General features: G+C 32.2%; 3 protein-coding genes and 1 long non-coding RNA gene across 4 annotated transcripts; 2 read left to right on the top strand and 2 right to left on the bottom strand.

Moving 5' to 3' along the window:
• The first annotated feature begins 3,330 nt into the window (after nt 1-3,330).
• On the top strand, nt 3,331-6,168 carry LOC112797982 (S-adenosylmethionine decarboxylase proenzyme). Its single transcript, XM_025841120.3, has 3 exons — nt 3,331-3,582; nt 4,385-4,534; nt 4,635-6,168. Exon 3 carries the CDS (start codon nt 4,841-4,843, stop codon nt 5,897-5,899), a length of 1,059 nt encoding a protein of 352 aa, XP_025696905.1. The 5' UTR covers nt 3,331-3,582; nt 4,385-4,534; nt 4,635-4,840; the 3' UTR covers nt 5,900-6,168.
• A 4,149-nt stretch (nt 6,169-10,317) lies between these two features.
• LOC140184368 (uncharacterized) lies at nt 10,318-11,501 on the bottom strand. The gene is made up of 3 exons (XR_011880824.1): nt 11,373-11,501; nt 11,070-11,138; nt 10,318-10,598 (listed from the first exon to the last, which is right to left on the bottom strand). It is a non-coding gene; the product is annotated as an uncharacterized lncRNA (long non-coding RNA).
• A 750-nt stretch (nt 11,502-12,251) lies between these two features.
• LOC112794497 (uncharacterized) lies at nt 12,252-13,263 on the top strand. Its single transcript, XM_025836499.3, has 3 exons — nt 12,252-12,478; nt 12,583-12,651; nt 12,914-13,263. The coding sequence occupies exons 1-3, from the start codon at nt 12,422-12,424 to the stop codon at nt 12,980-12,982; spliced, it is 195 nt and encodes a 64-aa protein (XP_025692284.1). The 5' UTR covers nt 12,252-12,421; the 3' UTR covers nt 12,983-13,263.
• A 450-nt stretch (nt 13,264-13,713) lies between these two features.
• On the bottom strand, nt 13,714-14,777 carry LOC112794496 (short-chain dehydrogenase reductase ATA1). Its single transcript, XM_025836498.2, has 2 exons — nt 14,304-14,777; nt 13,714-14,037 (listed from the first exon to the last, which is right to left on the bottom strand). The coding sequence occupies exons 1-2, from the start codon at nt 14,775-14,777 to the stop codon at nt 13,714-13,716; spliced, it is 798 nt and encodes a 265-aa protein (XP_025692283.2).
• Between the last annotated feature and the right edge of the window lie 525 nt (nt 14,778-15,302).

The following is a 15,302-nucleotide window of genomic DNA, read 5'->3' as shown; positions in this document are numbered from 1 at the left end:
CCATGCGTCCAAATTAAAGCAAAAAAAAAAAAAAAAAAAGAAAATGATTATTCCCCCCCACCCCCTCTTCAAATTGTGATATTATTTTCAAATTATATGACCACATGTTGCAATCCTTGCATGCAATGATGCAATAGATATAATATTGTTAAATTATTAGATAATAACGAGCTAGCTAGCTAGGCTAGTGCCATCTTCAAAATTCAATATCTCGAACCTTCATTGATTTTTTTTAAACAAAAATAAAAAGGTATGTTGATTCCTTAACTTTTTTTTTGGTTTCATTTATTAATTGATGAAAGTTTACATATAATTGTCTCCATATAAATTTAATAGTTAATAATTATTAAATAATTTAATAAATTTAATTAAATTATTATTTAATAATTTTTAATTATCAATTTTATATAAAGATAGCTGATCCAAAATAAACCTAATTAATTTCGTGGAACCGTGTTCTTATTCTATATATAACATATTCATTCCCAACCGTGATATACTTCGACATTTGTCAGTGGAATTTTTCTTTTCTAGCAAACTGTGATTATTCTATGATGCTTAAAAATATCTATAGATCAGAGAAATCCAAAATGAAAAATCAATCAACATTCAGTTAATTTTATCCTTTTCTTGTCCTTCCTTTTTCTTTCTTGTTCCTTTAATTTATTGATTGAAAATAGTTGTTTAAAATTTTTTTTAACCGAAAATAAATAGTGTATGTTATTTATATTGTTTTATCATGTTTACAATAGTTATTTTTAAATTTTAATGTTAGTAAGAGAAAATACTATATATATATATATATATATATATATTGTTCTATGAATAAATTGGATGTAACTTGTCTCTCAACCATCGAGTGACTTTAATGTCCAAGCTTTTCGTCCAAAAAACATATATATCACGTCGCGAAAAGAATAAAAGGAAGAATGTATCTGCAAATTTAAGTTAGTATTGTGTATTTTTTATTCATTCTACTCAAAATAAAATGTCTGTACCTTTTTTATATGTAAGGTGAAGTAGAACGGTTACGATTTTTACAATCATTTTTATTGAAGAATAAAAATATCGTATTAAGTCATTACAATATTTATTTTGTGTGAATCTGAATTATAAACGTTTGAATAAGTCATAACGTGCAGAAGTAAATTGTAACATATAAGACCAATTTATTGCTTTTTTTAATTAGGTTTTACCGACTAGATCATATATGAATCGCATAGAATAATCGGTTAGAAAAAATATTCTTTCTACAAATTGAAATTTTATTGAACATAATTTTTTGTTTAATAAAAGATATTTATACAAGGAGTCACTCTGATAAAGACATCTGAAACGTCTTTTTTTAAAGATGTTATAATAATTAAAATTTAACACATATAATCGATTAAATCGTAATTTTTTTGTCAAAATTAAGCCAGATAAATTAATTTGACCGAAAAATAGTGAATACAATTTTGAACCGGTCTAAATTAATATTATTTTTTATAAAAAATAACTATAATACTTTTATTATAAAAAATGACTAAAATACTTTTCTTATATATATTAATTTTGAGAATACTAAATTCTAGCATTTTTCTTCTTTGTCGATAGGGTTAGGATTTAGAGTTTCAAAATTAATATATATATATATATAGGTATTTTAGTTATTTTTTATAAAAAATATTAATTTAGACTAATTTAAAATTTAATTATTAATTTTTTGACTAAACTGATTTATTCAGTCTAATTTTAATAAAAATAACATAATTTAATTAATTATATGTGTTAAATTTTAATTATTAAAAAATATTTTAAAAAAAATATTTTTGATATTTTTATTTAAGTGACTCTCATTTATATAACTTAAAAAAATATTCTGTCTTACAAATTAAAGTAACCTTTTTACTAATAGTAAAGATTATAGAAGAAAAGCTAACTATATTAAGAAAACAAGAAGAGATTCTCAAGTCTTAATTACCATATATATAGGCATTGATGAAACATGTGATGTTGATGTGAGAATAACACATTAATTAATGAATTAATTCCTACAAAAATTGACGATCCAAATTATAAAAACATGAAGGATTCGTTTAATTTAGGAAAACTTGGGTACGAAGGATAAAGACGAATATAAGATGGCAATTGGCAAACAGCTCATATATCTTCTTCCATTCATGCTTTTTATATGTTCATTCCAATAGAATCTTTTTCATAAAAATTCACACGTAATAACATGCTTCATGCCCACCCACAATGTTCCTTTATCTATATTACATGTATATATACCTACAGTTAAACTCTAAATATAATCTTACTATTAATAAAAATTATGAAAAAATAAGAAAAAAAAGATAAAAATTTTTTATTGTATATTATTATTGTTTGATTTTTTTATGAGAAAATAATGTTATCTATTTATATTAATTACTAAATTAATTTTAAATTTTAAAATAAGATACAAACAATTAGAATTTTTAGACGATTCTGATAGAGAAAGATAAAAATAACTAATTTAAAAAAAAGATAAACATAACAAATTTTATTTTTAGAAAAAAATAACAAATAAAAATAAAATAAAAATTTAATAAGTATATTTTAAAGATAAATTATTAATGATATAGAATAAACTTATAATTTGCTCTCAAAAAATATTGTCTAAACAGTTACATACAATTTGGTGTCTAAATTTATATTATAGGATGAAGATAGAATAAACCAACTTAAATTAATTAAGTGATCGGTTTATTTAAATAAGTGTTAAAAATTTAAATTTTATTTTATATATGTAATAATTTATTGATTAACGATAAATTTTTAACTAAGTGCAGTTTAAATTTACGGTAAATTAATTTTTAATTTATTAGACTAAAAAATACTATAAAAAATGACATTATTATTTTCTAAAATATTAGGATACATAGGTATCTGTTTACTTTGGTTAAAAGACATATAAAATAATGTAAATAAATATATCAAAATACTATTAATTTTAGTGACTACTCTTTTATGTTCTTGAAGAATTTTTTAACTAAATGTTATGCTTATTATAATTTGGACCAGATTTGTTGTCGCCCAAATAGTTTAGAAGTTATTATTCAGAAAACGAAGAATAATAATTCAATTGAACATATAATTTTTAGGTTTTATTTTTATTTTTTAATTTTTTTATTTGTTTGTAATTCAGTAAATTCAACAACCCAAATTTCAACCAAATCTGTTATACAGCAAGAACATTTTACAGGGACGAAATTGTAAATTTAAATAAGATAAGAAAGTGCTTGTTTGGTACGGAAGTTTGAGAGATTCTCTACCAGTTTTATAGGAGGAAAATCATAAAAACAAGGAAGACGTGTAACTGAAAGTTGGGAATTGGTAGGGGCATTAAGGTAATTGCATACTCACCGAATCCACTATATAAATAAACCCCTCCCTCTCTCTCAAACGCCATAACAACCCAATCGGCCTCATTCACATTCCACATTCCAATTTTCTCTTCAATTTCATCGTCATAATTACGATAATAATTATAATAATCGAATTTCTAGCTTCAATTCCTTCGCATTCATTAACGTTTCTCCAATTTCTTTAATCGCAGTAAGTGCATTGCGTTCAACTTTCAGAATTCCTCTCAAGATTTCGTTTCTTTTATGTGGTTTCAAATTTTATTTTTGTTGCTATTTTTCAAATTATTTTGATTTTATTGAAATAGGTTAATTATGATTTTAGAGTCTGGTAGCCGAGAGGGTATCTGAAATCTTGATTATCTATGATTATATTTTATTGTAATTATCAAATCCGTAAATAAATAAAATAAAAAATTGCTGGTTTATTATTGTTTTTGTTGTTGATGCATGGATATGATTCAATTTTTCAATGATCAGAGAGAAACATGATAAAGAATTTTTCTTCCGTTAATTTTGCATTAACTTTGTATCCTTTGAACAAAAATCATTATTTGGTGATTCTTATGAACCCTGAGGACTCTTTGGGAATTTAATTTGATTATGATTTGCACGATTTCAGTTGGATGAGGCCGGTGATAGCCTTCTTATGTGGTTATGTGTTTTCTCTGCATCTTGTTCTTGATTGTTTTATGATCCTTTGGGGCTCTGGAGAGTGGGAGGGAGATTTGGGAGTTCTGAACATTGATTATGAATTTTGATTACTTGTTTCACAAGTTTTATGGCTAATTTCTAATTTTGACAAAGCATAAATAAGATGATTCTTTTTGCTGCTATCTATAGTGCCTCTCCTTTACCTTTATACCACATTTGTCTATGTATTTGTTATTCATGCTTCACTGAGGTTTATCCAACATGATCAATTAGTTCTGTATTTCAGTTTATCCATCATATTTTTCATTCATCTGATTTCCCAATTTTTATGATTTATGCAGAAGAGTGTGAATGAGCTGATGGAGTCTAAAGGTGGTAAAAAGAAGTCTAGTAGTAGTAAAACCTTATACGAAGCTCCTCTCGACTACATCATTGAAGACGTTCGCCCACACGGTGGAATCAAGAAGTTCAGAACTGCTGCTTACTCCAACGTGAGTTCTTGCTTCAACCCTTTGGATAACTGAACACAAAACTTGTATTAAGATGGTTTCATTTGATTTTTTCTGACATTTGTTTTTTCAACTTGTGCAGTGCATCCGCAAACCATCCTGAGATTCGTTTGGTTGTGTGACATAGCCCCCCTTTAGGCTTTACAAACTGCAACATTTTCTACTCCTGTCTTCTTTCTATTCTCCTTCTCCTTTTCCTTCTTCTCCTTGTTTCATCTTTCTCTGTCTTGCTTTGATTTCTCTATTGCTCTTGATCTACACCACAGCATTTTGTTTCTTTGAGTGAAGATGGCTTTGACCGCCTCAGCTATTGGTTTTGAAGGCTATGAAAAGAGGCTCGAGATATCCTTTTTCGGCCAAGGTTTAGGCCTCCGGGCATTGTCTAAAGCCCACTTGGATGAGATTCTAGAACCAGCACAATGCACTATTGTTTCCTCTCTGTCAAATGATGATGTTGATTCTTATGTTCTCTCAGAGTCAAGCTTGTTTGTTTATTCTCATAACATCATCATCAAAACCTGTGGAACCACAAAACTACTTCTGTCAATCCCTGCCATTCTTAAGTTGGCCGGTTCCCTCGACATGACTGTGAAATCGGTGAGGTACACTCGAGGAAGCTTCATTTTTCCTGGGGCACAGCCCTTCCCTCATCGTAGCTTTTCAGAGGAAGTTGATCTTCTTGACAGCTATTTTGGCAACCTTGGTTCCGGTAGCAAAGCTTCTGTGATGGGTGATCCTGACAAGTCACAACTTTGGCACATCTACTCTGCTTGTGCAGAGCCAAAAGCCTCATCTGAAGCAGCAATCTATGGCCTTGAGATGTGCATGACTGGATTAGACAGGGAAAAGGCCTCTGTTTTCTTCAAAGAAAACACTGACTCTGCAGTTATGATGACTGAAAATTCTGGAATCAGGAAGATCCTTCCAAAGTCTGAGATATGTGATTTTGAATTTGATCCCTGTGGCTATTCGATGAATGGAATCGAGGGAAGTGCGATCTCCACTATCCATGTAACACCAGAGGATGGTTTCAGCTATGCAAGTTTTGAAGCTGTTGGCTATGATTATGAAAAAACTTCTCTGTCTGAACTTATTGAGAGAGTTTTGGCTTGCTTTGAACCATCTGAGTTCTCTGTTGCTCTACACAATGACATGCATGGTGAGAAGCTTTTCAACAAATTTCCCCTGGATATTGATGGATACTACTGTGAGGAGAGGAGCAATGAAGTGCTAGGAGCTGGTGGCGGTGCTGTTGTGTACCATAGCTTTGTCCGAGCCGATGGAAGTGCATCTCCTAGGTCTATTCTTAGATGCTGCTGGAGTAGTAGTGAGGATGAGAAGGAATAGGAAGTGGGACAGAGAACCATATATATATACACCTTATCTTTCTGTTGCTGTTTGTTTTGATACTTGAGTCAACTTTGGGGGTTATGGTATGTGTGAGAATGGTGGTGCTATTTAGGGTTGTTATGCTATATATTTGCTTGATGCTTTTATTTCTAGTTCCATGTATTTACTATTTAGAAATTTCCTACTAAGTTTGCTAAAGGCTTAGTTCCTTTAATAATGGATTGTTGCTCTCTAATTCAAGCAATAAAATACATATTACTATATAATTTAATCTTCCAGATTGTGTTTGGTAATCATCACAGATGCTTAATACTATTGTAATTCAGCTCCATGAGTTTCAGAGGGTGAACTTTAATCCAAGTATTATTTTGATTTAATTAATACATATATGTCTCATATGTTACACTTGCGGTACATAGCCGGTCCCAAGCCCGGATAAAGGAGGAGGGTTGTGTTAGGTCTTCGGCAACCAACGTAAAAATATAGCCGAACCCCCCATGACATGAATCAAAGACATTATTGCGCTAAAGCTAGGTCGTTACCCGGAAGTAACGCGCCGTATGGCTCGAGTACGGTGTCAAAGCAAGAGCCGTTGCATCGGTGCCCGGATGTAGTGTTAAATGAGCAAGGGTTCTCGCGTTTTCGTGAACGGACGAGGGTAAATAAGCTAGTTCACAAAGGAAAAGGTAAAGGTCGAAGCGACAAAAGGTTGAGATTTGGGACATGAAACATAGGCACTCTAACAGGAAAGCCCATGGAGGTGGTGGATACCATGATAAGGAGGAAGATTAACATTATGTGCCTACAAGAAACGAAATGGGTTGGTGCAAAGGCTAGGGAGTTGGATTCTTCTGGTTTCAAACTTTGGTATACAGGAAAGGTGAAGAATAGGAATGGAGTTGGAATAATTGTGGATAAGCAGTGGAAGAAGGACGTAGTTGATGTCAAGAGGGTGGGAGATCGGATCATCTCTATCAAACTTGTGGTGGAGGGAGGTGTTTTTCATGTGATTAGCGCCTATGCACCGCAAGTGGGTTCGGACGAACAACACAAGATAAGGTTTTGGGAGGATCTAGAGAGTTTAGTTCAAGGCATATCTTTGGGAGATAAGATTTTCTTAGGAGGAGATTTAAATGGCCATGTTGGGAGAGAAGTGACTAGATATGGGAGTATTCACGGAGGCCATGGTTTCGGGGTGATCAATGCCGAGGGTAAAACTATTTTGGACTTTTCCTCAACTTTTGATCTTCTCATCGCAAATACATGTTTTAAAAAGAGAGACGAACATCTTATAACCTATAAGAGTGGCATGACAAGCTCTCAAATCGACTTCTTCTTGTTGAGGAGAGTCGACCGGAAATTTTGCATTAACTGTAAAATTATCCCGGGAGAGAGTTTGACAACACAACATAGGGTGCTCGTCATGGATTTTCGCGTTGAGCAAAAGTTGAGGAAAAACATCATACGAAGAACCCAAGGACGAGGTGGTGGCGGATGAAAGGTGAGGAACAAAGAAGCTTCCTAAGACGGGTAGGAGAAGAGGCAAGGTGGGATGGGAATGGAAGCGCGGAAGAGATGTGGAGGGAGATGGCAGAAGTTATTAGAAGAACAGCAAAAGAAAGTTTTGGTGAATCTAAAGGAATAGGACCAAGAGACAAGGAGTCCTGGTGGTGGAATGCGAGTATACAAGAAAAGATAAAGATAAAAAGAGAATGCTTTAAAGAGTGGTCTTTATGCCGCAATGCAGATAACTGGGAAAAATATAAGGCGGCTAAGAAAGAGACAAAAGTGGCTGTAAGTGAAGCAAGAACAAGAGCATATGAGGGTCTCTACCAGTCTTTGGACACGAAAGAAGGAGAAAAAGGTATATATAGAATTGCAAAGAGCCGGGAAAGAAGAACGAGAGATTTGGATCAGGTTAAGTGCATAAAGGATAAGGATGGAGAGGTGTTGGCTCAAGAGGAGAAGATTAATGAAAGGTGGAAGAGCTACTTCTACGAGTTATTTAATGAGGGACAGAAGACTCTTCCGAGCCTTGGTCGATTATGCACAAGGGAAGAAGATCAAAACTTTGACTACTATCGAAGGATTCGAGACTTCGAGGTAAAAGAGGCTCTAAAGCAGATGAAAAATGGCAGGGCAGTAGGACCTGATAATATCCCGATTGAGGTTTGGAAGGGTCTTGGAGGAAAAGGCATCAACTGGTTAACCAAGCTTTTTAATGAGATTTTAAGGTCAAAAAAGATGCCTGATGAGTGGAGAAAGAGCACCTTGGTACCTATCTACAAGAATAAGGGGGATATACAAAGTTGCGAAAATTATAGAGGGATTAAGCTTATGAGTCATACTATGAAGTTATGGGAAAGGGTGATAGAACGGAGGTTGAGAAAAGAGACACAAGTAACAGAGAACCAATTTGGATTTATGCCAGGCAGATCTACCACTGAAGCGATATACCTATTAAGAAGGATGATGGAGAGGTATCGTAGTAATAAAAGGGATCTACACATGGTGTTTATTGATTTGGAAAAAGCGTATGATAGGGTACCAAGGGAGGTCTTATGGAAGGTTTTAGAAAAGAGGAGAGTAAGGATCGCATATATTCGGGCAATTAAAGACATGTATGATGGGGCCACAACTAGTGTGAAGACTCAAGGTGGTGTGATAGAGGAATTCCCTATTGGTATAGGATTACACCAGGGATCATCCTTAAGTCCATACCTTTTCACATTAGTCTTGGAAGTACTCACAGAGCACATCCAAGAGCCTGTGCCATGGTGCATGCTTTTTGCCGATGATATCGTCCTTATGGGAGAGTCAAGGGAAGACCTAAATAAGAAGTTGGAGTTATGGAGAGAAGCTCTAGAAGTGTATGGTCTGTGCATAAGCCGTAGCAAGACGGAATATATGGAATGTAAGTTCAGTCTGAGAAGGGAAAACTCCAATATAGAGGTGAAAATTGGAGAGAACACCTTACGAAAAGTTAAAAGTTTTAAGTATCTTGGGTGCATCATACAGGATAATGGAGAGATTGAACATGATGTAAATCATAGGATCCAAGCAGGTTGGTCAAAATGGCGGAGTGCATCTGGTTTTATATGCGACAAAAAAGTGCCTTTAAAACTTAAAGGTAAATTCTATCGCACCGCTATAAGACCGGCTATGCTGTATGGTACGGAGTGTTGAGCGGCTAAAGGAGAGCACGAACATAAGCTGAGTGTGGCAGAGATGAAGATGTTGAGATGGATGAGTGGTCACACGCGATTGGATAAAATAAGGAATGAAGATATAAGGGAGAGAGTTGGAGTAGCACCCATTGTGGAAAAGATGGTTGAATCGCGTCTCAGGTGGTTTGGACATGTGAGAAGAAGACCGATAGAACATCCAGTCAGGAGGGTGGATGAGATGGAAGATGGACAAAGGGCGAAAGGCAGAGGAAGACCTAAGAAGACCATCCATGAGGTGGTCAAACGAGATCTACATGTAAACGGTCTCTCTGTAGACATGATACATGACAGAGCACAATGGCGTCGTTTGATTCATGTAGCCGACCCCACTTAGTGGGATAAGGCTTTGTTGTTGTTGTAATACATATATGTCTCATATACAACTAGTAAGGTTTTTGTGTCAAGTTTTCTCCATATAACAACAACAAAGTATTATTCTATTAATTGAGTTGGTTACATGGATTAAACGTCATTGAACCCTATTATATTTACGGTCCTCCAAACTAAATGCTCTGAAACGAGCCATTTTTTCAACAATATCTTCATTCATCTCAAAATTTTCGTCTTTGTCACACTTAAACTTATATTTATACATACCCTTTGCCTTCCAACAGTATTCCAACCGTTTATCTCATCTCTGAGTCCTCTACATGAAACAGCTCTGATGTATTAAGGAAACAATTGCAATGGTATGAACTTTTTGTAGGCGTATGAATGAAAATTGCGTGTAGAGTAGTTGTTTTCTGGTTAGAAATTCTGAAATTGTGTAGGTTCTTACAAAACTCATCAACCCTTAATAGCAGGGGACACATGAACCATGTGATCACAGTATTTAAAGTTAAACAAAGTTAGATTATGTCAAGGTTCTTGTATGAGAGAGGGTTCTGTGACGTCTCTATGATGAGAACTATGAACATGATTGGCAAAATTTAAGGTATTTTTCTCTTCAAATTTGGTGCAAAAGCATATACATTCAGAACAAACATGACTCTGCTACATGGGAATGCATTTTCTTAAGTGCTTTTTACATGATCAAGTCACGTGTCATCATCATCTTTCATCATCTATTCTCTTCTACCAAGTTTTTACTTAATATATGAGTCTCACTTTGTTAAATTATTATTTTATTTTATTTTTTCATATATGATTAGTGCACCTTCATAGAAAGCAACTTAATTTACACTTTTTTTAATCACTTTTGTAAGTCTTGAATAATGTGTAAAACAAATAGGCTACTGTTTATTTTGAAACTTATTTCATTAAAATTATGATAGAATCAATTATTACATAAAAAAATTGGAACAACATTTTTGTTTCTAATCAAATAAATGAACCTAAGAGGGATTATTTTTAACTCAAAGTCCATCACAAATTCACAATGATGTCTTGAAAATTCATTTGTTCATCCCGGTTGCATCCTTCACAGCATCAGCAACTCCTTGTGCCTTTGCCTGCATTTGCTGGCCAGCCTATAACAAACAAAAAGCAAATCAAATAATAAGAACTAATTTTTGGATTCTTTATATATTTTTTCAAAGTTTAATTATTCTGTTAGTCTTAATAATTTTACCAAATTTATAATTAGATTCCTATATTTTTTTTTTTTCAATTGAATCTCTATATTTCTTTTAATTTTGTAATTAAGTTCTTGCCAGTCTAAAAAATATTAGAGTTAATGAAATATTTTTTCACAAATTGAACTTAAGAATCTAATTAATCTTTAATTATATATTTTTTGGAAAGAGTATTTTAATTTTAATATTTTTGATACAAAGATGACTTAGTTATAAAATTAAACGAGTATAAAAATTTAATTAAAAGAAAAAAATGTAAAGAGTTAATTATAAATTTGGTGAAACTATAAGAAAAAAAGAGTAATTAAATCTTTTATCAATTTAACCGTTGAATCATGTCATATATTATATATATAAGGAACCAACCTCTTGCATGCCTTCTTTAGCAGATTGAGCTGCATTGCTTGCCTTGTCCATCATGTTCTCTGTCGTTTGCTGTAATAATAATAATAATTAATAACACAAAAGCATGGAACAATATTAACTGAAATATTTATGACTATAATCAAATATAAATTTCTAGTTTTTTTTTTTTTTTTTGAAGAAAGTAAGCTCAACATAATAGAATGGAGCAAACATGAAAAGGTAACAACACAGAAACCAAAATAAAGATACATAACTCTGGAGTAGGATCCGTTGTAATTTTCTAGCTATCATAATGTTTCATACCTGTGCCTCACTCCTGGCTTTTCCTTGTTGGTAGCTCTGCTTAATGGACTCCATTTTCTTTTCAAGTTCTAATAATAATCAAGTGAAGAGAGTTTAGATTTTGTGTTGTTTATGTGTTTTTTAGATGAACAGAAACTAGACATATATATTTAGTTTCTCAAATCAGAGTAATGTTCAACACTTTTTTAAAATAAATAAATAAAAATTATTATAATTTTGTTGCGAAAATTGCGATTAATTGTTTGATCCTTTCACAAATGCTTGTTCAATGGCGCATGTCATGCTACTCATAGAAAAATGCTTCTTTTTTTTTTTTACTTTTTTCACTTGTTGACCTGTAATATTGTGGATGAGATTCATTCATAATTTCTGACTCCTAATATCAATAGAGATGAGTTATTTTTATTTATTATTGTATAATAAAATGAAAAAAAAATTGTAATTTAGTTTTAATTTTGTAGCTGAGATCTTTGGTAGAAAAAGTCGTTTTCTCCTTATTTATGGAAAGTTCATTCATACATGTGGTTTTAATAAATGCTAATTAACTAAATTCAAGAATTACATTCACATAGCAGGCATATACTTTTACTTTTACCAATACAAAAAAAAAAAGTTACATAATAAAAAATTATTTTAATTAATTTCTTTATGCTCCGTGTATATATAATACATTAAAATACGTAACATTACATTTATAACTTTTTAACGATCGTCTAAAAAAAGTAAATTAATTATATAAAAATATATCAAATTTAAACTGTCAACGTGTCAATTAATTTATATAAAAAAAAGTCATAGATAAATAACTTCCTCATCAAATTCTCTTTGCTATATTTGCATAACATGTATGTGTCCGATTGAAATCGACATTGAAAATTTCAACTTATAATGTGGGGTGGGGAGATAATACACATGTTGAACAATGCAATGCTTTGAGAAGCTATATAAACCAACAAAACACATAGCAATCTAAACATCTTCATCTCAAAACATAAAACAATATTTTGATATTTATTTGAAATACTTTCTGTTTATCAAATACTTTCAATATGAATTCTTCCGAAAAGATGAGCTACAATGCTGGAGTTGCCAAGGGCCAAGTTCAGGTTTCCCTTTTCTCTTAGCTTCATAATTAGTCTCTTAATGTGCTTAATCAATCTTCATAGTAATTATATTAATTTTTTACAATTATTTTTTTCTGTGTCTATAGGAAAAGACCAACAACATGATAGACAAGGCTAGTGATGCTGCTCAGTCTGCTAAAGAATCAGTGCAAGAGGTTCTATTCTAATATTAAGTTAATTCGAATGTTTTTTAAAATAGAAAAGATATAATTATAAAATTAAAAATAGTGTAAGGGCTCTATTGAAAGAAAAAAAATATAGATATAATTGCAAATGTAGTAAAACTATAAGGACTAACAGAATAATTAAAGCGAACATATCTGACCTAAGACAATGTTATACACAAATATTGTGAAAAAATTGAATTGGATAAAACCATATCAGTTATGATATTGTGTGTTGTTTATTTTTTGGTAGACTGGTCAGCAGATTAAGGCCAAGGCAGAAGGAGCATGTGAAGCAGTGAAGGAGAAAATGAACAATTGAGGACTGATTGATTGATGGAACAAAGGTTGATATTGTTGCATGCCTTCATGATTCAATTGATCAAGATTCAGGATATGGATATATATATTTTAACTGAATACACTTTTGTTTCTCTCAGTTTTAGTCTAGTGCCTTTTCATAATAATTTAGTTCCATTATTGTAATAATTTTTTATTCATAAGTCTAGTGAAATCAAATTCATTAATGACAAGGTATAAGTTTTGATTTCTAATTTGTATCTCTGGTGCAAGCTCCTTGTTGAATAATATGGATCTAACAAAGATCTTATAATCTTAGGCAAAATAAAAATTGGTATGTCTAATTGGAGATCCAAAATGTATTAACACATTTTAATCATCTTTCACAATTGTTGGAGCTATCAAATAAAATAAAAAGGAGAAAATGGTCATGAATATAATAAATATATGGTAAGATACCATAGTTATGGGATTACAAAAACAAAATCATATCAAGGGTAGTTCAGTGTACGAGCATTTCGCGTTAATGTGGGGTTCAAAAAAGAATCGTATTCCGAAAAGTGTAGGCAGCCTAACTTAATAATTATTCGAGTGATTAATTTCATAACTTAAACCTATGACTTTAAAATTACACAGATACAAGTTAATTGTTGGTCTATAACTACCTGATTATAAGAACATAGTCATATAAAGTACAATAATGTGAACTTAAAATCTAATTCAACTTGAATTTGTTGAATTCCTTTTTCATGATCACTTTGGATCTTGGTAGATGAAACTCATGTGACTAACAGCAGAAGTGTATCCTCCATCAATTGGGAAAGTGTGTGCTGTTATGAAGCTAGATTCATCACTAGCCAAGAACAGTGCAGCATGTGCAACATCTTCTGCAGTTGCACCTTTCCCTTGAAGTAAACTTGCCCTCTTCCCAATATGCCCTTTCAACTCTTCAAGGGTGATGTCAACCTTCTCAAACCTCTTGAAAGCACTAAGAAGCATATCTGAGGCAACCCCATGTGGTGATATGCTATTCACTCTTATCAAATGCACTCCCAACTCACAAGCAGCACTTCTCACCTATAATTCACATATACCAATACAATACTAAAAGATTAAATAAGTTTTTAGTCCTTATAAAATAGTGATTTTGTTTTGGTCAAGATACCTTAATCACAGAAATAGAGTTGGAAATGGGTTTATCTTAGTTTAGATCCGAACTTAAATATTGATCTAATATATTTTCAAGATCTTTATTCGACTCTAAACCCGGTAAAATTTATTATTTTCGGGTCACAATAAGATAAAAGTTAAAATCAAAATATTTGAGTATGGTAGATTCTCACCAAACCATCCATTGCTGCTTTGGACATAGTGTAAGCATGTGAAGCCAAACCACCCATGATGGCTGCAGCACTTGAGGTGCATATGATGGACCCTCCCTTTTGGCCTTTGATCATTGCTCTTGCAGCATGTTTGATTCCATGTATGGTTCCATTGAGGTTTATGGATAACAAGTGTTTCACATGTTCCATGTCAAGGCTTGTAATGCTTCCATCAATGGCTCCAATCCCAGCATTGTTTAGCATAATGTCCACATGTCCCTTCCATGAAAGAGCAAGGTTAATGGCTGATTCAACATCTTCTTCCTTTGACACATCACAGTGTATGAATCTTCCAACAATGGATTCAGCTAGTGAGGCACCAAGATCATCAAGAACATCAGCAATCACAACATGTGCTCCATTTTCTGCAAACAATTTTGCTGTGGCTGCTCCTATTCCTCTTGCACCACCAGTGATTACTGCCACCTTATCCATAAGCCTTAAAAAAATAATAAGAAAAAAAAAAAAAAAAACAAAAAAGTTTAAACAAAGCAACCTTATTGATCAATTGGAAATTCTAAAACAAAAATTCATAGTGATTAGTAATGGCTACAATGGTTATTTATATTGAAAACAAAAGATCTCTAACCTCTTTGAAGGAGACTGTTGTGCCTCTTGCTTTTGTAGCTCCATTGTGTTCTTGTAAATATATATATATTTTGTTTCTTGTATTCTGCCATTAAAAGGATTACCTATTTATATATGGGTGCTCAATCAGTTAATTGGGTTGAATAAGAAACAGGTGCTCTTAGAATGCATCTATCTTTATATGTAAACATGCTGCTTGTACCTTTGAACTACTTCTAAACCTCACTATACTTTAATTTTTTTTTTTTTTGTTCTTTGACTTAATTTCAAGCTCTTGGTTTGGTTTATCTAATTTCACCCAAATCTCATGTTTCAAAATGCTTTTGAGTTCTGACTTACTGAGTATGAATCCAAGTAATGTTGGTGCAAACT

Source organism: Arachis hypogaea, chromosome 4 (assembly GCF_003086295.3).
Source record: "Arachis hypogaea cultivar Tifrunner chromosome 4, arahy.Tifrunner.gnm2.J5K5, whole genome shotgun sequence".
Classification (NCBI taxonomy): Eukaryota; Viridiplantae; Streptophyta; class Magnoliopsida; order Fabales; family Fabaceae; genus Arachis; species Arachis hypogaea.
Note: the sequence above shows the minus strand (reverse complement) of the source record. Positions and strands in the feature narration are given on the sequence as shown.

Coding starts and splice junctions, on each gene's coding strand:
- LOC112797982 (XM_025841120.3), top strand. CDS start 4,841: ATGGCTTTGACCGCCTCAGCTATTGGTTTTGAAGGCTATGAAAAGAGG.
- LOC112794497 (XM_025836499.3), top strand. CDS start 12,422: ATGAATTCTTCCGAAAAGATGAGCTACAATGCTGGAGTTGCCAAGGGC. Junction 12,479..12,582: donor TTGCCAAGGGCCAAGTTCAG/GTTTCCCTTTTC, acceptor CTGTGTCTATAG/GAAAAGACCAACAACATGAT. Junction 12,652..12,913: donor CTAAAGAATCAGTGCAAGAG/GTTCTATTCTAA, acceptor ATTTTTTGGTAG/ACTGGTCAGCAGATTAAGGC.
- LOC112794496 (XM_025836498.2), bottom strand. CDS start 14,777: ATGGATAAGGTGGCAGTAATCACTGGTGGTGCAAGAGGAATAGGAGCA. Junction 14,038..14,303: donor AAGCAGCAATGGATGGTTTG/GTGAGAATCTAC, acceptor TGTGAATTATAG/GTGAGAAGTGCTGCTTGTGA.